General features: G+C 34.7%; 1 protein-coding gene across 1 annotated transcript; it reads left to right on the forward strand.

Moving 5' to 3' along the window:
- Nucleotides 1-286: 286 nt before the first annotated feature.
- Nucleotides 287-25,718, forward strand: LOC113235517 (N-acetylgalactosaminyltransferase 6-like). The gene is made up of 15 exons (XM_026471252.1): nucleotides 287-318; nucleotides 1,180-1,186; nucleotides 1,571-1,765; nucleotides 6,398-6,449; nucleotides 11,025-11,336; nucleotides 13,708-13,896; nucleotides 14,195-14,372; nucleotides 15,717-15,834; nucleotides 17,988-18,098; nucleotides 20,612-20,770; nucleotides 21,900-21,962; nucleotides 22,489-22,619; nucleotides 23,867-23,978; nucleotides 24,766-24,959; nucleotides 25,532-25,718. The coding sequence occupies exons 1-15, from the start codon at nucleotides 287-289 to the stop codon at nucleotides 25,539-25,541; spliced, it is 1,863 nt and encodes a 620-aa protein (XP_026327037.1). The 3' UTR covers nucleotides 25,542-25,718.
- The last annotated feature ends 220 nt before the right edge of the window (nucleotides 25,719-25,938 follow it).

Raw genomic sequence — 25,938 nt, forward strand, 5'->3', positions numbered from 1 at the left:
GGATCTCAGTGGCAAGGTGCCCAAGATTCTGACAGTGTTCTCCCTTTATATGGCTATGCCTTGCTTTGGGCAAGGTAGCTGCTGGCCCTTCAGTATTCCAGACAGCCTATTAATTTTTTGGATAAAATTTTATACCTACAAGTGAAGGGCACCGGGACCCCACGGGCCAAGGGTTTCGACTCCAAAGACTGTAAATAGGTAGGTGGTCGGAGCAGGTATTTATTGTCACTCTTTATTCTTTCCCCAGCTCAGCTGCGGAGCTAGCTTTCTTGTTGATCTGTTGGAAATGGGTGTGTCGGTACAAGTAGCGAGTTTCAAGTAATTTAAGCTTGTATTGCATACCTTACCTATTTTAACTTATTGTAATAGAAACTTTATTATATTGCCAGATCGTTCAAAATATTGGAATCTATAAAACCATCTCTCGGGAGGATCTTTCATGTTTTCTTTAATACATTTTCACTTTCTTGCGAACGTGTTGGCCGACACAACCAACACAGCTAAAATTTTGCTGGTGGCACTTTATTATGGTTAAATAATACAAAATCCAAGAAACCCATAGCAAATATATCTGTAATAAATTAATATGAATTAACTACCTAAATATTATCAATTGTATTTTTTACGATTTTTTATGTTTGAGGGTCGTATTCCAGAATTCTATTCAATGATATGATTTAAAGCACTAGAAATCATACTCAAATCCTTGCCATTAGGGTCGTATTTCCAGTGCTTGAAATCATACTTAAATCCTGACTTGAGCATTGATTAGAGTTCTGGAATACGACCCGCAAACCACTAATACTAAAATATTTATTCTTGATAGAATTTCAGGTTGAGCATTACATTTATCTGTGCCTAAACGTAATTTTTTTATCACAGTATAATCCGACTTCTATGGTAGGTTACGTGTGTACGTGAAATTTTTTCTTATCTCTTTCTTTTGCACTATGTTTTGGATATACCTTGCTCATACTTCGTGAAACGTCATTTAGAGTTCGAAAATCAGTGTAATTGCCGGCAGGCAGCACCTTCGTACGTTGATGTCGTGTTTTCTGATTGAGGAAATACTTGGTATTTATTCTCGAAATCAATGTACAGAAACATATTAACAGTATTAATTTAAAACACGAGATTAATTGAGCAAATATTGTAAACAACTTTTCGTATTTTATACAGAGCGCAGGTGAGTACACTTGGACGAATTAGATGTTTGCTTGTCGTAAATAGTTTCAAAATTTTATGCAGATTAACCGCTTATCAATGATATCCTTAAATGAATTTAATTAAACAGGTTTACATATTCTCTTCCTTGCTTTGGCCAATGTTGCTTTGAAACCTTGTTGTAAGTTTATGTAAATGTTGGTAAAAAATATTTTGGCACGTTAGCGTTTTATGAAAATCTAAAAACAAAATTTATTATAATATTGTAAATCAAAAAAGGAATATCTAATAACATTCTAAAATAAGTGCAAAGCAAACTCAATCTTAAGCCTAAGGATATTTCCGAACTTATGTAGAATTTTTCAAGCTGAAATTGTAAACAATTTTTTTTGTTTGTTTCTTGTAGCAAACAATGATTGTGTTACGGCGTCAGCTGCTCAGATTATTGCGTCTGCGAAACCTTATAGCGTGTACAGTTCTCCTCATATTACTGTATATATTGAGAACTAGGCAGGAACTTGATTTTCCTAAATTACAATATGGACAGGAACATGCCCTGGCACATAGTAAATCTGATCATTTTGTACCAAGGAGCACAAAGGTAAGCTTATTACTGATATTACTTTATTACTTGAGCAAGTTTTTTTTTTACATCAGGATATAAAAAACTCCCAGTGTCAACATTAGTGTATTCATACATTGAAAAAATGTTCATTTTCATGTTCATCAAATTATGTTCATTCAAACGCAAGCAAATCCATACGTAACAACAGAGTAAAACCAAACTCAAGAAAAAAATAACACAAAGCGAAAACTCGACAATTAAAAACAAGAAACCAGACCAGAAAAGCCAGAAACCAAATGAAAAAAGAAAATCACGGTGGTTTTCGAAATTCAGCCCTTAAGTGGCCACCTGGATCATGTGATTTATTATTTTTTATTTCTTTTTTATGGGGTTTTGTTAAAGACAGAGTCTATACTGAGCCATTTGAATCGATTGCAGCCTTAAAACTCAAAATTTGTAAAGTGATTAACGATATAGACCCACTATTTTGTCAAAAAGTGATTAAAACATTTGAAATAATCGACATCTGTAACTGTGGTTGAGGTGGACTTTTATCAGATATCATTTTTCATTCATAGTCGCCGAACCTTACTTTTTTTAACACAATAAAAATTTGAATCGTTGTCATGTAAATTTATTGTTATATTTTCATTTACAAAACAAAGTTCATGTTAAAAAACACTTTATATGTATAAAAAAAAGGTTCCTTATTGTGGAATGTTCAGCCATAGTTTAGAATGATCAGATTATTTTTATGCTATCATACTTACAATTTAAAAAGATAATTATGAATTATACTGCACTCAAGAAAATTACTAAGTATCTAGGTCACCAGATCATGAAATATTTAATGGATGATGCTGAACTGGAGCGGGGACATAGGGAACTGTCGGTATGGTGTACTATATTGGACCCAAGGATTGTACAATGCTCAACTGAGTTTAAAATCATCCTCTGTAACATACTGCCAAACTTTATACACAATACAACCTGTGGAGCAATTAAATCAGAAAAAAATCTGTCAGAGCCAGGAAAGTCCTTCAGTTCTTCAATGCTGTCGGCCTTGGCTCTACACTGTAATTAGTGGTGATCACAATAGATCAGTCAATGGCCACAGTGGTGAGGGGGTGCATAGGTCCTGAATTAAGCCACCCTAATAATAATAATAAAATTCAAAATTAATTTTTTAGGCCTTGGGAGAGGCGAGAGTTTAAAATAAATACGAAAATAATAATAATAAACGATTTGTTAATGCCTCTCTTTCAAATCTTGGAATTATTAAAAATACAAAACAAAGTACAAAACATTATAGTTTTGTTTACAACTACAAATTTTTTTATCTTAATACGCTACAGTAGTAAAATAATATTACTAGTTACACATGAAAGATTATGTTTATGTTATGTTTAATTATGTTACACGAATATATCTGTACCACATGTCTTCAAAAGAAAGGCTGTAAAATAAATGAAAGTAATATAGGAAATGAAACTATTTTTCCGGATTTAAATCGCGTATATTTGTTTTTTCAAACAAACCGATGTTTCGGGCCCTTTACAGGTCCCATGGTCACGGTTGACTGAGGTGGTACAGTCTTCAACCAGTTATGTCTAATATTAATGCAAACCACCCTATTTTTTCACTATAGTTACAATAGTTATTAATTAAATACCTTATTTTTAATTTTACAAAGAAAACATTCCAATTTACGCTACATTAAGTTTTACAAATTATTTTATTGAATGAATTTTTATTAAGTTTAATTTATTATTAATTATTAATAGAAATTAGAATAAACTAAAACATATTAATTAGTACTGCAGTCTTATGTCTGTTTGGGATTTTTCATTAGAGGAAATACCGGATCCCAAACTGGTGGTACGGAGAAACCATCTTCCCTGTTGAAATTAGGATGTTTTTTAATTTCAATGGCCTCTCGCAGCATCCTGGGCAGATAACTAAAAAAAAAAATCCGGAAATAGTTTCATTTCCTATGTGTAACAATCGCGAAAACCTAAGAACTCGATATGAAAGTAATATCTTGAAATTTTTCTATTTATATTTTCTTCGCGAAAATGAGTTCTAGAAATACAGTAATGGAGTGTACTCTGCCTAAATTAAAACAAAATGCAAAATTTGTCACGTAAAACTTGTTTACTTTTTCTATTATAGCCTTTCCTTAATTAATTTTTTTATTATTACTTAAAAGTATTTAGTATGTTACAGTTTCACTTCACTGTGCTATTTAGGGTCGTCATTATAATAATGAATGAACTTCGTTAAGAAGATTTCACGCTAAGGATCTAATTTAAGGGTGTAAAGAACATGTAGCTTGTTTGACTAATGAGAAAAATAAATACTCTGGTCTGATTTGTTCAGTTGTCTTCTAGCTCACACATTTAGATTGTAGAACAAAGAAATAGTAAGAGCTAGTCATGAAAATTTAATTTAACACGTTCATCGCCATGGTGGATCAAAATGACTGGCATCTCATCTACCTATTGGGGCCGTGGGGGGTTAAAATGACCGGCACGAAGCGCTTAACTTTACGATGCTCGTTCATGCCGCATGTGGCAAACGCTACGTATTTAGCCATATAACATGACCAGGGCGTGGCCCTGACGAACTGCTATTGCCACTTGGTTTTGATGGCATACACACTTTTCTAGACTAAGAGGAAAAAATATATATATTTCGAATAATTTTTTTTTTCATATGTGATAACTTGAATGTTAAAGTTATATTTTATATATACACTTCATTAATAACTTTAATAAATTTTAAGGAAATTAATATGTTAAGTTGTGACGGGTGGGACACGATTTTGTGACGAGTGGGACGAGCTACAATTGAATACACAGAATTAATAAAATTACACTGTTTAATATAAGATCCATCGTTAGTAAGCAAATATTTTATAATTTTTCTCGTATTAAGACATTTTAACTCTGAAACACTATCTATGACGACATGAAATCAAAGTCACGCATGTAAAATGCGTTAATAAACTTGACAAATACTGCCGCATCCTTGATACAAAAGTATTATATCAAAATATGTTAAATTTTAGAAATTTTGCTCGAATATATAGTTAAAACATGTGGAGACCGACTTTTCATGAATTTCCTGATACTAAAAATCAGGAAAACGGGGAATTTTTTTTAAATGTGTTAAAATGTTTTAATTATGACAAAAATTATAAAATATTTGCTTACAAATGATGGATCTATATATAAACAGTGTATTTTTTAGAATTCTATGTACTCAAATATAACCTGTCCCACCTGTCACAAAATGGTGTCCCAATTGTCACAATTTAACACATCAAATGTTTAAATCCAAAATTAAAGCAACTGTTACACCTAGTAAACATCGTAAAAACTCGAACCCATGAAAATACAAACATTTAGTCAAAGTAAAAACGTTTAGAAGTGTGTTCCACCCATCCATTTCCAAATCTTAATATTTACATTCCTTTTTACGTACACAATGCCCAACCAAGCCAAAAAGATGACCATTAGCATCATTGTTACTTTTATTGGTTAAAATAAAAATATATATGTTTCATTGTGACGGGTGGGATTTGAAATTAGTATTTATTGAAACTTTAATAACTCTTCACCATATATACTTCCATGCAATCACTTATCACTGTTTTAAAATTCGTAAATTGTATTTTCTTCGACAGTCATAACTTATTTAGCAAGACGCACAAATAACCGCGAAAATTGTTGCTAACATTATAGGAAAAAATGCTTCACCATAGACGATTGCACTATGGCTGCGTTAATGAAGAGGAAAAAATATAATAATTGTACAAAATCCGAAAAATCTCATTGTAATGATTTGATTTATTGGGCGTATTCTAGTCATATAATTAAAACCAAATAGTGTAATTTATTCTTTTGAACCGCGGTGTCATTTTGGCTGGAATGATCCTAATGTGAAATATCAATCTCAAATGAAAGACGTACGTCAATTTTATTTAAACATCGATCGAATATTACGTGTACATACTCTGCCCGGCATTGCGACCGGAACGTAATAATTATCGTGTTTAGGCCGCGCCGGGTTGAAATGCCCGGCACTAAATATAATCCCAAACTAGAGCCAAATAATGAAATATCGCGAAAAAAATCATATATGTATAGCAAGTGAGACCAATAACAATTATATACGCGAATGTCATATTTTGAACATTTTTGAAAATTCCAAACGAAAAGTGGTCAAATGATGTGACACATTGGTATCCAAGAGATGAAAAGATGTATAAAGGAAGGCCAACAAGAAGGTGGGAAGACGGTCTGACCCGAGAATGGCGCCGGTCGACACAAGACCGTTGCTTATGGAGAAATATGGAGGAGGCCTATGTCAGAGGACAACCTGATTAGAACCAGAATCGATGCTGATGTTAGAATTACGAATTATTACCGTTAGAAGTAAGCATTAGGTTAAACTTACAATTATTTAGAAATCAGCGAATAAAGGCTATTTTTATTTATATATTTATTAATTGTAAAACAGCTATATTTAGATAATTTAAATTTTTTCCATAATGCATTTCATCATCAACTAGACTACAGTTTTCATTGTTTCTAAGCTGACTTTTTCCTGATGGAAATATATTGCAAATTTTAGTGTTATTATCGTTCTGTCTGTGTGTTTCAGAAAATTGACTGGCATGATCATGTACTGATCCAGCATGAAAGTGAGCGAGTGGGTATGTAAATTAATCTATTAAATTTGTAATATTGATAATGAATATTATCGATAGGTACATTCCATGATCACTACGCCATCTTAAGTTTTGGACCTGTTTCTATTTTTATTTTGCTTTTTTGTTTATTTTTTTGCACAAAATTTGTTTTTTTTTTCAAATTTCGTTTTTCGTATCTTTATTTTTTCCACAAAATTCGGAGTGCATAATATTAATTAATAAATAAATATGGCTGTTTACAAAAATAACAGAAAATGACCAAAAAATAAAGTGGGCGTAAATTTCATTGGAAGTGTCGTTATGATGTTAATTTATATTTGCGAAATTACATCACTAGTTTGTTATAATTATTATTACAAAGATCGAACACAAAGAAAAATTCCTTCGATCTGATATAACTCGAACCTGTGTCTGTTTTGCGTATCTAGGGTAACTCTATTAAAATTTTATTTTTAAAGGTTTCTAAGGGTTCTATTTTACCACTTGCTTAGGGAAGTTGGGCGCAGATAAACTCTCTACTCCACTAATGACTGAATTTTTTAATAGCAGTAGTACTGCCACCTTACCTATTTCTGCCGCCAAACAGCAATGTGAGTACTGTAACTCTTATATATGGGCGTGTCGCTTGCCACCAGTCAGACGACTTGTTCGTCCCGTCACTTGTTAGTACTTACAAAAAAAATCGAATAAGACAAGTTTGATAACTCCATACAAACTTAGCAGTGCGAGTTATATGTGTGCACGTGTGCCGTGTATTAACACACACATTCGCATAATCTCGCAGTGCACTCGCGTTACGTAGCGCGGGTCAATAAAGATGCAGTCGCTCGGTTTCTAAAAAAAGACATCAAATAGTAAACGTGTTTATCGTTGTGTTTGTGGTACTTTGAACAAGAGTGCTTTCTGAATTCTGAATTTGAAATTGTTCAGCATTTAATTTTTATTTCACAACCATACTCCCATTATCAAGATCCACCAATCCGCGATTCTGATATAAAAATATCGATACTTTAAGTATTAGGTAGTAAGTATTCCCGAATACTGCGATGAACACCTTAATTTTACAACCTGTAGATACAACTAAAATAATAACACACACATATGACGAACCCAAGGCCCAACTCACACTGGCGCAGAGTCGAAGAGTCGCGTCGAGTCGCGTCCTGTTTTTCGACTACAACGTATGACGACACTCGCATTAGCGCAACCGGATCACAGTGTAGTCGGCGTATGACGCGTCACTGCGCGCAAGTAACGCACGGCGACACACGATTCCATATTTGCGTAACACAAATTTGTACCTTAATAATGGGAAAATAGGCATGAATATGCTATAAGCGAAGCCAGTATGAGTTGAGCCTATGAGTGGTTACACACGGAGACTTTTAGTAGCGATGCAAACGTGCGTTTTACTGACTGCATCTCTACATTTGCTATTTATAGGCGACTGCATCGATGCAATTACGCGGTTGTATCACCACAATCACCTATTAAATCCAAAGTGTAGCGATGCAATCGCGCGTTTGTATCGATGCAGTCGCGCGTTTGCAGCGCTGCTTATTCGCCGTGTGTAACCATTTACTTACTTTATTTAGTTTTAAGCATTTACGCGTCGAACAGACGGGAGTTGACCTACTTGCCCTTCTCAAATACTTTGGGTTATGAATTTCCCCCTTAAAGGAAAGAGAAGCAAGAGGAGGTAGACATGTTTTGCCAATGTTAAACTACATATTACCTCTAGTCTATTACATCCTACCATACCCATTACAAAGCATGTAGGATAACATTATAGATACAGGATAAACTTTCGCACTAAAAATCTCGTGAAGTCCCCTGTGCCTGTAATTTCACCAGCATTCTTACCCTTCAAAACTAGAACGCTGTAATGCTCACATTACCGCTTAGCGGCCGAAATAGGTAAGGTGGCAGTACTTTCCTAGATGAATTTTTTTTCACATGGAGCTCCTTTTAAAAAAAATTAACAAGGGCGCGCTGTTTTCTTATTTATCGAGAGTTTTCTCATTAGAAAGGTACTAAATTAAATTTCATTCATAAGCCCTGAAAGCAAACATTATTAGTGGACTACAGATAAGAGTTAATCGCGACCGACTTCCCATATGCAGTTGATAAAATAGAAACATTTAATTGTACTTTCGTACAGTTGTCGTTAAATATTCTATTATAATAGCTAGCATCTGTTGGCTGCAACATCGCCTGCTTAAAATTTTTACATGCAACACAAATGAAAAATACAAATAATAGCTTTTATTTGATGTTTGTACTTAAAAAAGTTTATACGTATAGTACGTATCCTACTAATTTAGTTTTATGAGGTACTTTTATTATTCTTTGGTACGCCTTTCAATAAAATATGACGTAAATCAGAATACAGGTTAAAAATAATACAAACTTTGATTCTTAGGGGTTGTTTTGAAAAATGTTGTGTCAGTTTTTTACCATTTGCATTATAGAATGTTTATACTAAATACATTTTTAAGACTTTCGTGGTTATTCACTAAATGATTATCACTAGTATCAGGTTTCTTACATCAAATAAAGTGAAGGGGAATATCGGGAAAATAAAAAGAAGTCATACCGTGGTAAGAAACCTGATACTAGTGATAATCATTATGTTTATACTAAGTTTCGTCCTCGCAAGTTAAAGGAATATGTTTTTTCATATAAATACTTTCATAGTATTTTTTTAAGAGGTTGTTTTGAAAAATCCAGAAACACGTGCTTATTTATTTTGTATTTGAAGTATCCAGATGAACTTTAAAGCAAATTGCACCATGTTTTAAAAAGTTCCCAAAGAAACTTTATGACACCATTTCATCCCTGTTTATAGGAAGTTATGAAAACATCTTATACCAGTCTGTTATCATTGTATTATACAATATTTATACTGAGTATCATCTTTGTAAGTTCAAGGAATACGATTTTTCATACAAATATGTTTACCCTTTTTCACCCTCTTGGGGGTTGAATTTCTATGAATCCGTTCTTAGTACGCCAACACTACATAAACGTAACAAACCCTCAAGCTTTAATTTTTCTACGGCTTTTGCTGTATACACACCAGTGAGCTCTACTCTTTTAATACATTATATCTGTAGATGAGAGGCAAAGTTAATAATGTCTTTTACTACAGAGCGTTTTAAATCAATCTTAATGTCAAATAAAAAACAAACGACGATACGACTTACTCTCTTTTACCATTGCGTAGTTTGTAGAATTCTTGAGATTTTAGAAGCAATATTTGTAAAAAGATCTAAATTCCAAAATATGGACTTAAGGTCCTTTACGTCACACCTAGAGATATATTGATTTGCATTTGACTTCGTAGCAAATATTAAAGGTCAAATACATATCACAGATCTTTGACCTGGGAATTGGTTCATACCCAAAACCGATTGCACCCAAACAGCCAGTGTACCTCGCATGTGAATTTATAATATGTGTAACCTACAATTTTAGCTGTTTGCCGTTTGTGACAATAAGAACTTTTAATGCAATTACTTCTTTTTTTTTGTAATATCAAGTGACGGCACGAACAAGCCTTGTACCTGATGGTAAGTTGCCAGGAAAAGACTGACATTACTATTTTTCAAAATTACCCCTAAATGGAGGTGAAAGGGTTCAAAGTTTGTACGGTTACGCATGGTGGAATTTACTTCAAACTTGATTTGGATATTTTAAATATACATAAACTCGTTTTTCAAGACAAACCGAACAAAGTTAGTGTATTGGAGTATTTTTATAAAACCCTTCCTATAGATTTTCGTATTCCTCACATTTGGAAACTTGAATAATTTTCATTTGTGTTTTGGTAATATTTAATGCGTGTAAAAACTTTATACCTAGTTATTTGGATGCTATTTTCATGTATAAAAAATGTATGCTTCATAACATGTATTACCACGGCTAGACGCATCCACGTGGCACACTGTTGGTCAGTCCGCCATTTTCGTTTTATACGTTTGATCGTGTCAATTATCTTAAAAAAAACCTAAAACCTCGATAATCGTAGAAAAATGCCTTATTTTGCTACTTTGGAGTGAAGAGATGATAGTCGCACTTGTAATATTATCTAAGGTGGTGTTTGATATCATCTTTAAGTCTTATTTTATTTAATTTTAATAAAACTTAAATTTATATTTATCGTAATAATTTTTCTGTTACAAGAAATGAAAATAAACCTTATCCCGTTGCAATATGGTCGCTTATTTTTTGGAGAACTAAGTAAACATCACGATTTTTCGATGCTGCTCCTTTTCTTCTTCGTTCAGCTATTGACTGCTATATGTCACCAGATTTATTGAAATTTCAGTATAAAATCAAAACGTCGTAACCTCATAGAAACACCATCACGGATAATATTACAGATGCGACAGTAGTTTTTGCATTCCAAAGTAGCAAAAGAAAATGGCGAATGACTGAGCTCAAATATGTGGAACTCCACGTACTTGGCACGAGTGCCACGCTCACTAAGCATTTCTACTGTATTTATTGTTCTGTAGACACATCTGTCCTCATCGCTATTTAATAAAAGCTTATCTCTATATTTTGCGTTTTAAGGTATTGGTGAACAAGGCAAACCTGCCTTTTTGCTATCAAAAGATAAAGCCCTGGAAGAAGAGCTATATTCTGTCAACGGTTTTAACGGTGCGCTGAGTGACAAGATAGCATTGAACCGTTCCTTACCCGATATCCGGCATCGTGGATGCAAACACCGGAAGTACTTAGAAGACTTGCCTACGGTCAGCGTAATTGTACCGTTCCATAATGAACATTGGAGTACGCTACTAAGGACCGCGTTCACCGTCCTATACAGATCGCCAAAGAAATTAATCAAAGAAATATTTCTAGTCGATGATGCTAGCACTAAAGGTTTGTTATTACAAAATGTTATTATCAAGTCAACTGTACCATATCACTGATAAGAATCTCTTGAACGTTAATCAAGTAATTGGCGAATTGTGTTCAAACTATCATGATAGGAACGGTTGAAAATTATACAACGTTACACCGAAATTAATTTAAAAAGTTACATAATCCAACCCATATAACCTTCTATTCATATCGAAATTACAATCATATAATCCCACTTTGATTTGATTATAACATTGCACCCAATAAACATTTATCAATTTGGATTTATTATTTATGTGCATAATTTAATTCAATTTCAATAAGTCGCACATGAAACAAATTACTGTCGTAACTAAAAAATGGTGGTATTGTGAAAACGCGATATGAATTTTCAAAAAAATGATCTATAATTATTTATATTATTTTTTTGAAATTTGACTTAGTATAACTTGACTGTTCAACGTTCAACCGTGACCATGGGACCTGTAAAGGGCCCGAAACGTCGATTTGTTTGAAAAAACAAATATACGCGATTTAAACCCGGAAAAATAGTTTCATTTCCTATGTGTAACAATCGCGAAAACCTAAGAACTCGACAACTTTATATACATTTTATTGCAAACGATTCTGGCGGTAATTCCAATAACAATTCGAAGAAACAATTCGAAAGCGTAGTAAATCTGTTTTTTTTTTAAATAAAATGTACGATTTAACTACCACAATAGCGCCAATACTTGAAATGGAAACCCGTGCTCTGTGACGTATATATTAGAGAGAACAGAAAAATGTATGTTGACATTAGCTCGTTTGTGCATTGTTACGTTCCGCGTTATGCACTACAAGCGAAGCAAGGTATCGTATTCGCAACCATTTCCCATTCTTTGTGAACGCGCCATGGAGCTATAAACTCTTTATCATAAACAACACTTGCTTTATAGTAAGCTAAGCCCCATTTTATTATTAACTGAGCCTCAGAATGTCGTAGCTTGTAATTCTGACTGGAATAGAGGAAGTTAATTTAGCTAACCTAAATAATAATGTGAACATACCCTTCTACAAAATTATCTGAACTGATTATATTTCAATAAGTCGCACCCTTAGTAATATAAGGGCACAATCCAAAAAAAGTAGATTTTTGGGAAATCGCGTATTAAGATTCTGGATTCCTACATTACACCTATTTTTTCAAATAACATGCTTATTATTTAAGTTATAAATATGAAATTTGGCAGATTTGTTCTTTGATAAATGTATTATATATAGCAATAAAAAAAAAAATAATATAAATAAATTCTATAAGTTTCAAGCAAGTTAAAAAAACACTTTCAAGTTAGACCCATATAGTACAAAAAATATAACAGAAATATGGAGCTATTTAAGTTTGATCCCATTTATTATTTAAGTCCCTATCAATTCCCAAATTTCCCAAAAATCTACTTTTTTTGGATTGTGCCCTTATATTACTAAGGGTGCGATGTGTATTATTTATTGAAATTTGAGTACATGGGCAACACATTATTATTTCCTGCTAAATTGTCGCTGCAAATTATTGTCTGCAATTTTTTTTTATTGTAATCTGAGCAAGCGAAGGAGGTTAAGATAAGTGAAGAAGAAAAATAGATTCCTGAGCGTAGCGAAGGTTTCAAAGCACGAGACACAAAACAACTTTGCTGCCGAGCGAAACACAACTTTTCACCTCACTATAGCGACGAAAATGTAAGGGTCGTATTTTAGAACTCTACTCAATGCTCAAGTCAGGACTTGAGTATGATTCAAAGCACTAGAAATCATACTCAAGTCCTTGCCATTCGTTTCGTATTTCCAGTACTGTCTGCTCAAATCCTGACTTATGAGTTGACTTGAGTATGATTTCAAGCACTGGAAATACGACCCTAATGGCAAGGACTTGAGTATGATTTTCAGTGCTCACTGCAATACTCATGTCCTGGCTTGAGTATTGAGTAGAGTTCTGGAATACGACCCTCAGATTGCTAAATACCGTTTTAACGTTCCGTAATAAAACTGGAAATCCATGCAGCTTCCTCGTGTCTGTTTGTAGGTCATAGCATTATATGATAGTATTATATGAATGACTCGCAGAACAGAAATTGTAATAAGTGACATATGGTTTTAAACCTTATTGCAGTAAAGATAACACAAAAATAGTGTATTGTTGTATTAGGGTTGAAAGTAGTTTATTACTAAATTAACTATTTAATAGAATTTTAAAATTTGTATTATATTATATACTACAAGGCTTGAAACTTGACACTGAAATGTTATCGCTGTGCTGCGTTGTCCAGAAACTCCGCAAAGTTTGAGAATCAATCATACACCTCACTATGAGCATTTCATAAACTTTAATAATCTAATTTCGCCTTCTTTCCAGACTTTTTAAAAGAAAAACTAGATTCATACCTAGAACAAAACATTCCTAAGGCAAGAGTAATCAGAGTGCACAACAGAAGTGGCTTAATTACGGCGCGTCTGGCCGGAGCAAAGGAAGCAACGGGGGATGTTCTCATTTTCTTGGATTCGCACACAGAGGCCAATGTTAACTGGTTACCACCTCTGTTAGGTCTGTGTATGTATTGCTGTTATTAGATAGATAATTTAGATGTGATAATTATGATAATTTTATTTACGATAATTTTATGTTTTGATAATTTTGCTAATACATTTAGTTATGATAGTTTGGAGTAGATTTCTAAATAAGTCATCGATTCCCGTCAAGACCAATTCGGGAAACGAGCTCTTCTGTATTGTTTCTGTTTTGGATAGTGCTCCAGAGAATAGTGAGACGTACAATAGTGATACTATTTAATATAAACACTGTTTAATATCAATGTCATAACTAAAAAATTTCAAATTCACAGAACCAATTGCGCTGAATTACAGAACGGTGGTATGTCCGTTTATTGACGTCATAGCGTATGATACTTTCGAGTACAGGCCTCAGGATGAAGGTGCGAGAGGTGCCTTTGACTGGGAATTCTTTTACAAACGACTACCAGTACTTCCCAAAGACAAAAAGAACATGCCCGAGCCGTTTGAGTGAGTGTTTTGAAACTAGATTTTATTTCACTGGTGGTAGGGTTCTATGTGCAATACCCACCTGAATAGGTACCACAATTTCAACTTCAAAGTAGATTTTTCTTATGGCAAGATTGGTAGCCAGCACAACCTCAGAAACAGACCCCCAAAAGTGACCAAAATGAAAAAAGTAACATATAATGGACTGATATTATTGTATGTTTGCAATTTTTAGAACCGACTGTTTATTGTTTATACTGCGGGGCGCTGGATGGCGAAGAGAGCCTGGGTTCGATTCTCGGTAGGACCAAATTGGGAAATGAACTTTTCCAAATTGTATTATTTTAGTACTATATCGGACGACCTCCGTGGTCGAGTGACTTGTACACCGGTTTTTATGGTGTCGCCATCTCTGAGGGTTCGATCCCCGACCGGATCAATGTAGAAAAATTAACTTTTTATATTGTCTTTGGTCTGTTTCCGATTTCCATAATACAAGTGCTTTCGTTACTTACTTTGGGATCAGAGCAACGTATGTGATATAAATATATCTTTTTTATAAAAAAATTGCCAAGTTTTATTAAAATCGGTTACCGGAAAGTGCGCGAAACCCGATTCATCATCTAGTTTGCCACCCTTGAGGAATATTTTTTTCAAATTTAAATGGTACCAATACTGAGGTACCCTTTTTCCAACGAAAAAAGAACCATTAAAATCGGATCACAAATGAATAATCGCGCAACATACAATAAAACATAATCTCAGTACAGAGTACTAAAAAACCGACCTCAAAAGTACGTGGAATTACGTCTATTTGCTAAGTTTCATTGAAATATCCCCTAGTTCGCCACTATACAGGACTTCATACTGGAGATAATAAAAATAGGTTCTCACTACGACACTACTCAAAGTATATCGAGAGAAAAACGCCTTGAATTGGACAAATAGCAAAATCGACTAAATAATTGCTAAAAGTAATTGCTCCTAAATTAAAGTTAGGCGCTATTTATAAAAATGAATTTTCATGCGTGAACAGCCAACCTTTGAGGTGGATGATTTTCTTCAAAATGAAATGGGACCACTATGGAAGTACCCCCTTTCCAATAAAAAAAGAATCATGAAAATCGGTCCACAAATACCGGAGTTATCGCGTAACATACATACAAAAAAAAAACATACAGTCGAATTGAGAACCTCCTCCTATTTTAAAGTCGGTTAAAAATACTGTTACGAAAAAAGGCTTTTATAGTGTTTTGCTTGGCATTCCATAGAAGTCATTTGCGGTCAAATAAACATGAAATGATTAAGTAGAAATCAGTTTTAGTAACAAATGCAACACGTTCAATAATATGTCGAATATTACAGGAGCCCGGTAATGGCGGGCGGTCTGTTCGCAATATCGCGCAAATTCTTTTGGGAGCTTGGCGGATATGACCCCGGCCTCGATATTTGGGGCGGAGAGCAGTATGAACTTAGTTTTAAGGTTGGTTTTTCTTTCATTTGTACTCATTGACTTACAATTATATGGACGTCGGGTCTGCGCTAAAAAGTGTCCGAACTTATAGATATATGGCGTTAAAATCGTATACAGAGCGTCATTCACGCTTTAGTCTTCGTTTGTTCGACTGACAGCGAAGCAAGCAAAATTAGACAGTACTGCGATGACGTTATAATTTAAATTCAACGTTTTAGCTTTTTCAAATTCCTTTACATGTCACTACGTTTAAATAGGTTGTTGACTTGGGACAGTTTTTTCGTGGTTTGTGTATTAGACCCGTCGTCCATTCATTTGTAAGTCAATGTTTGTACTTTATTATCTTATTAAATTTTCACGTCTCATGGAAAAACATTTGACACTATACAGGGCGTCTCATGGCTATGGGCCATGGAGGGAATATGTTATTCCCTCTGCTGCTGCATGTTGGTGAAATTACAGGCACATGGGAGTTGTCAACTTATGTCCCAGGGTGACGGGCGCAGAGGCAGTATTCCTCAGATCTGCGATTTAAGCACAAAAAAAAGATAGGATATTTTACTTATTGGAGACATTTTACTTTTAAAAGTAAGTAATAAAGTGTAAGTATTGCATTCAAAGACTTAAAAGGTTTGTTGCCTCATCTGGGAATCAAACAGACCAAACGTGAAAAAAAAACACAAGCAACATGTCGTCCTCAAAGCCAAATACTATCGTAACTCACAAATGGTGAAATTGAGATAACACGATTTGAAAATTAAAAAACAAAACTGAATGAGTTTTATTGCGAATAATGTGATTATTTTTATTTATATGTACATGTTTAGTTATCTATTTATAAACGAGAAAGCAAAAATTTATTTCTTTCATTCAGTTTTATTTTTAACTTTTGAATCGTTCCCAATTCCACAATTTTGAGTTAAGACAGTACTTGGTTTTCATAATAATAATAACGCACACACTCAACATAGCCCCGCACTAGGGAAACCCTGTGTCGCGGGTGCCATGGACACACACATAGACAACCACAAATTACACCCAAACTTACGACAGAAATAAATGTAGGCCATACAAATATTTCTCCCGACCCGGGAATCGAACCTGGGACTTCTGCGTGGCAGTCCGGCATGGTAACCGTTCGGCCACGGAAGCAGTTCAAGTTCAAGTTTTGTGTGCGAAGTACTTTTATGATGACGATCAAAAGGATCAATTATAAGGATTAATTTCTTTTAAGTATCTTAAATTAACTTAGACCGTTAAATTATAAAATATATTAAAAAAAGAAGCAAACTTCAAACTGCTAATGTATCTACAATTTCAAATTTCAATTTGGCCTCCTGTTTTTTATCTTGCACTTATAAATCAAATTCCTTATGTGGATACTTATTCGTAAATAATCAAAATTATCTATGAATTGATAATGGCGATATTTTTAGAAATAGTAATATCGACAATAAAACACATAATAATGCATTTTCCTAAACTAAATTTCATGGTGTTTATTTAATTTTAGATACTATGTTACTGAAAAGGAATTAATTCTTGATGACCCTTTCCATCGGTATCATAAAAAATGTGATCTTTTTCACATTTCGTAGGTTCCCTTTTCGAAATGAGGTATGCAATTTTTTTAAAAGTCTTTGAATGCAGTATTACTTACTTTTAAAAATCATATAATGTATCTATGGGGCATAATGCCCTATCTGCAATATTAAAGTACTTTCTCTGGGCGTCCTGTATACGGAGTAATAGAACGAACATGACGTCACTTGATCAGAAATATAAGTTTCTTAGTCTGCCGTGTACGTTTTTCGAAGTACTTTTCGTTATTACGTTACGTACACTTAAGGTTTACGGTAAAGTCACTGACAAGCTAATACTTGACGATTTAATTCTGCCTACACTGCCATCTGCCCCTATGTTGTAGACATTCGAAAAATTCGCACTATGCCTTAGCTTCCACATTTGTATGGCATGACATTATTTAGGTGTGCATGGTCCATCGTAGACCTCATCGTCACTTTCCATCAAATGAGTTGGAGGTCAAATGCGCACTTATTTTTTCATTACAATAGGTTTAATAACTATAATTCCAAATTCTTTCATTAGATGGCGTTGATAGTTTTATAAAACGATCAATAGATAAATTAAAATGTTTTCAGATATGGCAGTGCGGAGGGCGCATGGTGGACGCGCCGTGTTCCCGCGTTGGCCATATTTACCGCAAATTCGCGCCCTTCCCCAACCCAGGACACGGAGATTTTGTTGGCAAGGTAACATTGCACATTACTTATTCAACAGTTTCGAAATGGTGCAAGGATTTTTTTTGCTTTATAATGTACCACCGGATAAGTGCCTTTTATCCGCAGTAAAACCAACCGCAGACAGATCTGTTCATGACTGCTTTAAGAACTTCACAAAATATCATCCATACCATGCATTGACACAAGATACCTGACCCCTTTTTGGCTGACTTTGTTGACCTTTTGGTTCGGAGCACATAAATTTGGAGCGTTAAACAAACCCAATTTTTACCCTTTGAGCCGTAAAAGTAATTTTGGTTTATTTCCTGATCTTGTCATTAGTGAAATGACATGTGACAAAGTTTTTAAGCCAATTTGATTTTTAACGTATAGTTTTTACTGCAGGATAAACATTTCCACCTGCAATAGTAAGGTCGTCGTGATCTAGCGGTTTAAGAATTGCTTTGCAAGTTGAGGCGAAGAATGGTTCGAGTCACATAAAAATAAAATATTATTTAGCTATGGCTGTATATAATTTTTTTTTTTATATCTTTAGAATGCTAGATTGTCACAAACTTAACGTTAACTTCATGGTAATTCAACAAATACTTTATTTTATTTTTCTAAATTAATAGTAAACAATTTAAAATTACTTACAAATAAAAACTGCAAATTGTGATTTGTCAACGTTAACATTTTAAAGTGAAAATTATTTCAATTATTAAATTACTAAATATTTTTAACGGAACTGTCCGTTAAAAAAATTATATTAAAATAAAAATGTACTCGTGGAATCGAACCACGGGTATTAGTAATGTGCAGTCTATACAGCAAGCCGCTCGCCCAATTTACATGGATGTTGGGTGACGAAAATTAGTATTGGCTTTAAATATAAGTTAATAATCTTTAAGTAACACTCCAACCTATTGCCTACAGAATAAGATGGCTCCCAGAACCAAATGGTCCGTTCGTGCGTATTTTGGGGGGTCAGGTACAAGAGTGTACTGCGTCCGCAGTTATCAACCAAGCATCCATACTGCATTTCGACCCCTCCTCCGTAAAGTATCGTATGTCGAATTGCCAAGTTTACAGGGAGCGTTTTAAACTCCTGAATTCACTAAAATGAGCTTGACACGTGACTTTAAAATTTCTCAGTTTTATTCGGCAAAGCTTTATTTTAAAATCCTAGATATCGGTTAGATGATCTATGAAGATCTATTAGATGATCACTCTATGTGAGTAAAGAGCTTTGCCGAATAAAACTGAGAAATGTCACGTGTTACGCTCATTTCAATTAATTCAAAAGTTTAAAACGCTCCCGTGTAAACTTGGCAATTTCGACATACGATACTTTACGCAGGAGGGGTCGATTTATCACTCAAAGTTTTTTTAATATTAATCGTAAGTCCTTAAGTACACATCAAAATAGTTCCTTTCGCCGTATAATACGTTAACAATGATATGAACCAAATAAAATATAACAGTCAAACAAAGTAATAAGTATTTGTACACCTACTTATTATAACGACGTTTTGCCCAGGTTACATTGGTTTTCGTCTCTTCGTCTTCGTCATCTTCAAAAGATAGGAATTGCACTTACCAACCAATCATTTTTAATATAGCGAAGTTCCATATTATACCACAGATTACTTAATAATTACTAACTATAACATCCGGCATTCAAAGTAGCTTCCTACTTTTAAAATTGGATTGATTAAGTATCCTCTGGCACGGTCTTAGTCTGAAATTTTATTAGTAAGTATTAGTTTATTTAATTGTATATGGTTGTTGTATAAATATATACAGTATGGTTATTTATTATTTGATAATAAAATGTGTTTTTAATAAAGTATTTCAATTTTTACCACTATACACCTTATGTCTCCTTCTCTGGTTATGATCGCTTGCTACTGACGGGACGAACAGGTCGTGCGCTTATCAGATTTCCATTGCCAGAAATTGCCAGTCAGAGCTTTAAATCGCAAAGATGTCAGGGACGCTGTCGCTACGCCCGTTACCCTGAGACATAAGTTGACAAGTCCCGTGTGACTGTAATTGCACCAGTACCCTTACTCGTCAAAACTGGAACGCAGGAATAGTCATATAGACGTCAATAGACGAACTCTTTCACAAGGAGTACTACTTTTGTTTTTGTGTATGAACTATAAAGTGTATATCTATCCATCCTTATTCATCGAATTTCGCTTACATTATACATTATTAATTTTAATTTTAATCTAATCGTTTCAATATAATTTTAATTTTAATTTCTTAGAATGTATGCAACTTTATATTTTAATATTTTATTTTATTTTATTTATTTTAATTAATAGAGTCAATTTCAATATGTATAATTAACAAAATAATAATAATAATAATGTAATTAAAGGTGTAATGTTGTGGACTGTGTTGTCTGAAGGGAATAAATGAATATGAATATGAATATACCGAAGTTCCATTCTGGGCCTACTATGATATGAACCAAGTTTCGCCTCAAATATCAGCAAGTTTTAGTAACCGCTGTTTATTAATTCTTCTTTCAGAATTATCGCCGCGTAGCCGAAGTGTGGATGGACGAGTACAGCCAGTACCTATACAAGCGAAGACCGCACTACTTGAAGATCGACCCTGGCGACTTGACCGCCCAGAAGGCCATTCGGACAAAACTCAAATGCAAACCTTTCAAGTGGTTCATTACACAGGTATTATATAACGTTTGGTATTTTTTTTTATGTATTTATTTTCATGACCTTGAGTAGGTGCGATTTTTTAAATATTTTTCATGATTTTGGATTTAAATTCTTCAGTAAAAATTTAGAAATAATAAACGTAGAAAGCTAATATAAAAAAGTATGAGTTTCCAAAATGGCGTCTTTTTTCTTGAATTGATTTTGTGTGCAACAATATATAATTCTCTTAAGATAACGGTTTCCCGGTAAATGACATGATTGAAGAAATGTTAAAATCCTAGGTCTGGCAGTATATAAGTATATATTTCCACACACATAAAATACGGAATAAGAGAAAACAAGATTATACAATATATATATAAAAAACCAAATGATTTGTGGACAGTCTCAGCATTCACTGAGCGATATAAGTCGCTCAGCACAGGTTTTCAGCCTGCCCCTGACGTTAGTAAACACATATTGGCATTTTGGGCTTGTTCCGTAAACTTAGGGTCGTATTCTAGAACTCTACTCAATGCTCAAGTCAGGATTGCACTGGAAACACAAGCACTGGAAATACGACCCTAATGGCAGGGACTTGAGTATGATTTCGAGTGCTTTAAACCATACTCAAATCCTGACTTGAGCATTGAGTAGAGTTCTAGAATACGATCCTTAGAAGACTAGGTAATCTGTTACAATAGTAAACAATTAAAATAAAAAAAATAAACATCTCAAAAACCAACCATTGCATAATAATAAAATCTGAATTATTAAAAATTAAAATTAACATTTTACTCGTACCAAACTGAACCAATAATTTTCTGTGTAATTGCACATCTGAATAATTGATTTAAAAATGGTATATTGCCCCGAAAAGCAAATCTAGTTTACAAGAATAAAGGTAAAATAAAAAAAGTATAAGTAATAATAATAATAGCATAGTAGTAGAACAAAATTGATTGAGCAAAAAGTGAATGAGACACCGAGCTTTTCATTGGTCAAAATAATCACATGACAATGATATGTCTGCGATATGTCAATTGTGTGTGGCAGATACAAATACAAAAAAACATCTTCCAGATGAATTAGATGCTAGACCAGTAACATTTCCAATGTAAGAAAATCTAAGAACTTTGTTGATTATGTTCTTTGTTTACAGATCGCCTTCGATCTGCCTGTGAAATACCCGATGATAGAACCCGAACCATTTGGATCAGGACAGGTACCATGCAATCTAATTTAATTGTCAAGGGACATTGAGTCCAAGTAACGTTCTATGAACTTAGTATATTTGTATTGTCTTAAGCGTCAATGAGGCTAGTATACTGCGGGTCGAGTTAGCACGTGGCAAATTTATACTCATGAAACATGTTACAATAATGTCAGTACCCTCTTTCAAACAAAAAAAGAATAACCAAAATCGTTTCACAAAAGAGTTATCGAGGAACATACATAATAATAATAATAATAATAACGCTCACACTCAACATAGCCCCGCACTAGGGAAACCCTGTGTCGCGGGTGCCATGGACACACACATAGACAACCACAAATTACACCCAAACTCACGAGAGAAATAAATGTAGGCCATACAAATATTTCTCCCGGCCCGGGAATCGAACCTGGGACCTCTGCGTGGCAGTCCGGCATGGTAACCGTTCGGCCACGGAGGCAGTTGAACATAAAAAGAACGCACAGTCGAATTGAACGTCTTGATTTCTCGCACGCTCCATATAATAATGTTCCAGATAAAAACATCAAGTGGCAATCGCTGCGTAGACGCGAAGGATACTCAGAAGAAGGATAAGATAACGCTGTCGCCATGTGACAGCAATGCTGGGCGTCAGAAGTTCATTCTCTCTTGGCATAAGGATATCAGGTAATCGTTTTAGAAGACAATCGAAGCGAAGTTAAAGGGCGGCGCGCCCGCGCTAAGAAAAGTCGCCATCTCTATGCAAGAATTCGTGTCGTTTCTACACACAACTGTGTACACTGTCTCGGCGCCGGACAAGAAAAAAATCTTGTCTACCCCCCGACACGCGCGTGTTTATGTGCGTGGCCGGGTGTTGCTTAGTAATCAACATGTACAACAACATATTTTTTCCCATAGTCGATTGTAAAACGACAGCTACCTGGAAGACTCGTAATGTACTGACACACTTTACCCTCCACATGTTTGTCCGAAAGCATTCGCATCGTGTACATAATCATTATATCTCGTCTACAACAGACACTACTTGTTTTCGTGGCTAGATCCGACAAAATTCGTGTCGTGTACAAGACCATTCTCATCTGTAGCAGACACGTCGAATTTCTGAGCGTGGGTGTACACGCCCTAATCCTGTTTTGAATAATTGATTCAGCATACCGTGTCTGACGCTTCCCCAACTGAGCTACTCAACAAATCAGTAGATATACGAATTTTTCTGTGCTTTTGCAGATATTTGTTTTTTGGTTTTTAACGACTTTTCGTTTACAGCCACCGGCTGACTAGAGATGTCGCTTTGAATATCACGATGTCTGGATCGAAAGAATTTTTCTAAGTGTTTGATCTTTGTATTAATAATTATAACAAACTAGTGGCGTAATTTCACATAAAAATAATTGAATATCAATTTAATAAAAATTTAATTATATCCATTTGCCAACTTATATTGAAATCTGTTACCGGAAAGTGCGCGAAACCGGATTCATCCCCAAGTTTGCTACCCTTAGAGGTGGAATATTTACTTCAAATTTAAATGGAACCAATACTGAGGTACTTACTCTCTTTCCAACAAAAAAAGAATCATCAAAATCGGTTCAAAAATTGAGTAATCGTGTAACATACATACAAAAAAAAATACAGCCGAAATGAGATTCTCCCTGTTTGAAATCTGTTAATAATGTAATTTAAAAAGACTAAAAAGTCGTTGAAAGACCAAGTACAAAGACACGACGCAAGCACATAGAAAAATTCGTGAGGTCCGTTGGTTCGTTCCGTGGCTTAGTTGGTATAGCGTCTGGCACGGTATGCAAGAAGACGTCGGTTCGAATCCGACCGGATCGAAGGAATTTTTTCTGAGTGTTTTTTCCGAGTGTTCGATCTTTGTATTAATAATTAATGTAATTTATGATTGGTTCCAGGATGAGTTCGCAACCTATGTGCTGGGACGTGCCGGAGTCGAAGCCTAGGAGCCCTGTCTTACTCTACAGCTGCCATCTTGGCGGCGGAAACCAACTCTGGAGATACCTACCAGTGAGTTTCTGTTCTTTTTACCTAACTACTGTGAACGTAAGGCTTTTTGTTTTTTAATAATGTCGGGTGACGGGACGAACAAGTCGTGATAGTGTGTGTGAGTGAGGTGAGTGTCACTCAGAGCTTAAAATCGCTAAGATCTGAGGGGAACTGCCCGTCCGTCACCCTGATACATAAGTTGACAAGTCCCATGTGCCTGTAATTTCGCCAGCACCCTTAAAACCGTAACGCAGTAAAGCTCACATTACTGTTTGGCGGGCCCTACACAATTTATTTACAATCGTCTCTTGTCTGCCTGCGAGCTTTTCGTTCTCCTTTTTTAGTAGTTTCTTTTTTATCGTGAAGGAGTTCGTCCAGGGAAGTACTGCCACCTTACCTATTTCTGCCGCCAAGCAGTAATGCGAGCATTACTGCGTTCCGGTTTGAAAGGGTAAGGCTGCTGGTGAAATTACAGGCACGTGACGGGCGCAGTGGAAGTGCCCCTCAAATCTTTGTGATTTAAAGCTCTGAGTGGTACTGGAATTGTTATGGACAGGCCTGTTGCTTACCATCAGGCGCACGACTGGTTCGTCCCGTCAAATGTTATAAAAAACCTAAATATTGTATTTGACCGGTGAATCCGACGCCCCGTCGTTACTAACAACGTTTGCTTTGCTTGCAAGTGACGGCTGAATTTCTTTACTTTTATGTAATCACCTAAAAGTTTATACTACATGGAGTGCTTTCACAAAAAACACATAAATATCATGATATTCAATAAAATAAATATTAAACTTTTTTGTTTTAGGATACAAAACAGTTTCGTCACAGCAGTGGCACCTGCTTGGACCACGACGAACAGACGTTTGAGCTATTCGTGAACAGGTGCGACAGTCAGCGCAGCACCCAGCAATGGCAGGTCGCGTACAACAAACAAGCCTTAGATAAGTGGGACGACATACAGACGGTGGTCACTGGGCCATTGCCTTATGAGGACGACATGTGAGTCCTTTTGTAAATCGCAATTTTGTTATTTTATCTATACAGGCTGCAACAAAAATGGTGTAGTCGTGTTTTGTGATATTACATGTTTAGATGCTTTGCAGGAATTCATCAAAATAATACACTTGGCCATTCAGCTTTATTATCACACGTTAAATGTTGGCTGTTATAAATAAGACTGCTTAAAAATTGTATTCTTACCAAACTTTAAGGTTTTCCGATATATTTCCTTTAGTAGGAATAACTTACAATGTTACACAGATTTCATGTTGTATCTAAATAACTGTGACTTCGTGTGGCGAGTCACGATGTATCTCTATGAAGCGGCGCCATCTATCGGAGCCCGTTTGATACTTACAAGTGACTGTCAATAAATCTAAAAGACAAACGCAAAAAAGACAAAAGACGCAACAGATAAATTTATAATGTAATAAATAATAATATTAGAATATATTATAAAAGTTACCACTTAACACGGAGCAACCAGATATAAAAATAATATTAGAAAAAATATTTCTATGTACATTTCGACGACAGGCTTATTTAGTATGTTGATTTGTTTTTGTTTTCAGATATACATAATATATTTAGTTTGTGAAATTGTCATGGAAATTTTCATATCTCAATATGATATGACCTTTTTGTATCAACCTGTATTATGCCCAGTAACGTTAACTACTTGGGCAAGATTGGTACATGAAACCAATTAACGTATACAATGGGAAGTTCTCGCGACTAATTAAAAAAGTTGCATACAAAGATATTAACGACCCAACAGTATGGAACAGAAAATTATTATTTTGCTATTTGAAGATACAGGTGAGATAATCCTCTTTGTAAAAGTTTCATGTATCGAACTTTATACTTTAGGGTTTTTAGTACTTAACTAAAAAACTTTGAAGTTTTTGTCTGGTGTCGCAAACAAGAAAATATTTTTACATTATGCAAAAACATTAGAAAAAACATTTTTATACAGAAT

Source organism: Hyposmocoma kahamanoa, unplaced genomic scaffold, assembly GCF_003589595.1.
Source record: "Hyposmocoma kahamanoa isolate Upper Pololo Valley unplaced genomic scaffold, ASM358959v1 87, whole genome shotgun sequence".
Lineage (NCBI taxonomy): Eukaryota > Metazoa > Arthropoda > Insecta > Lepidoptera > Cosmopterigidae > Hyposmocoma > Hyposmocoma kahamanoa.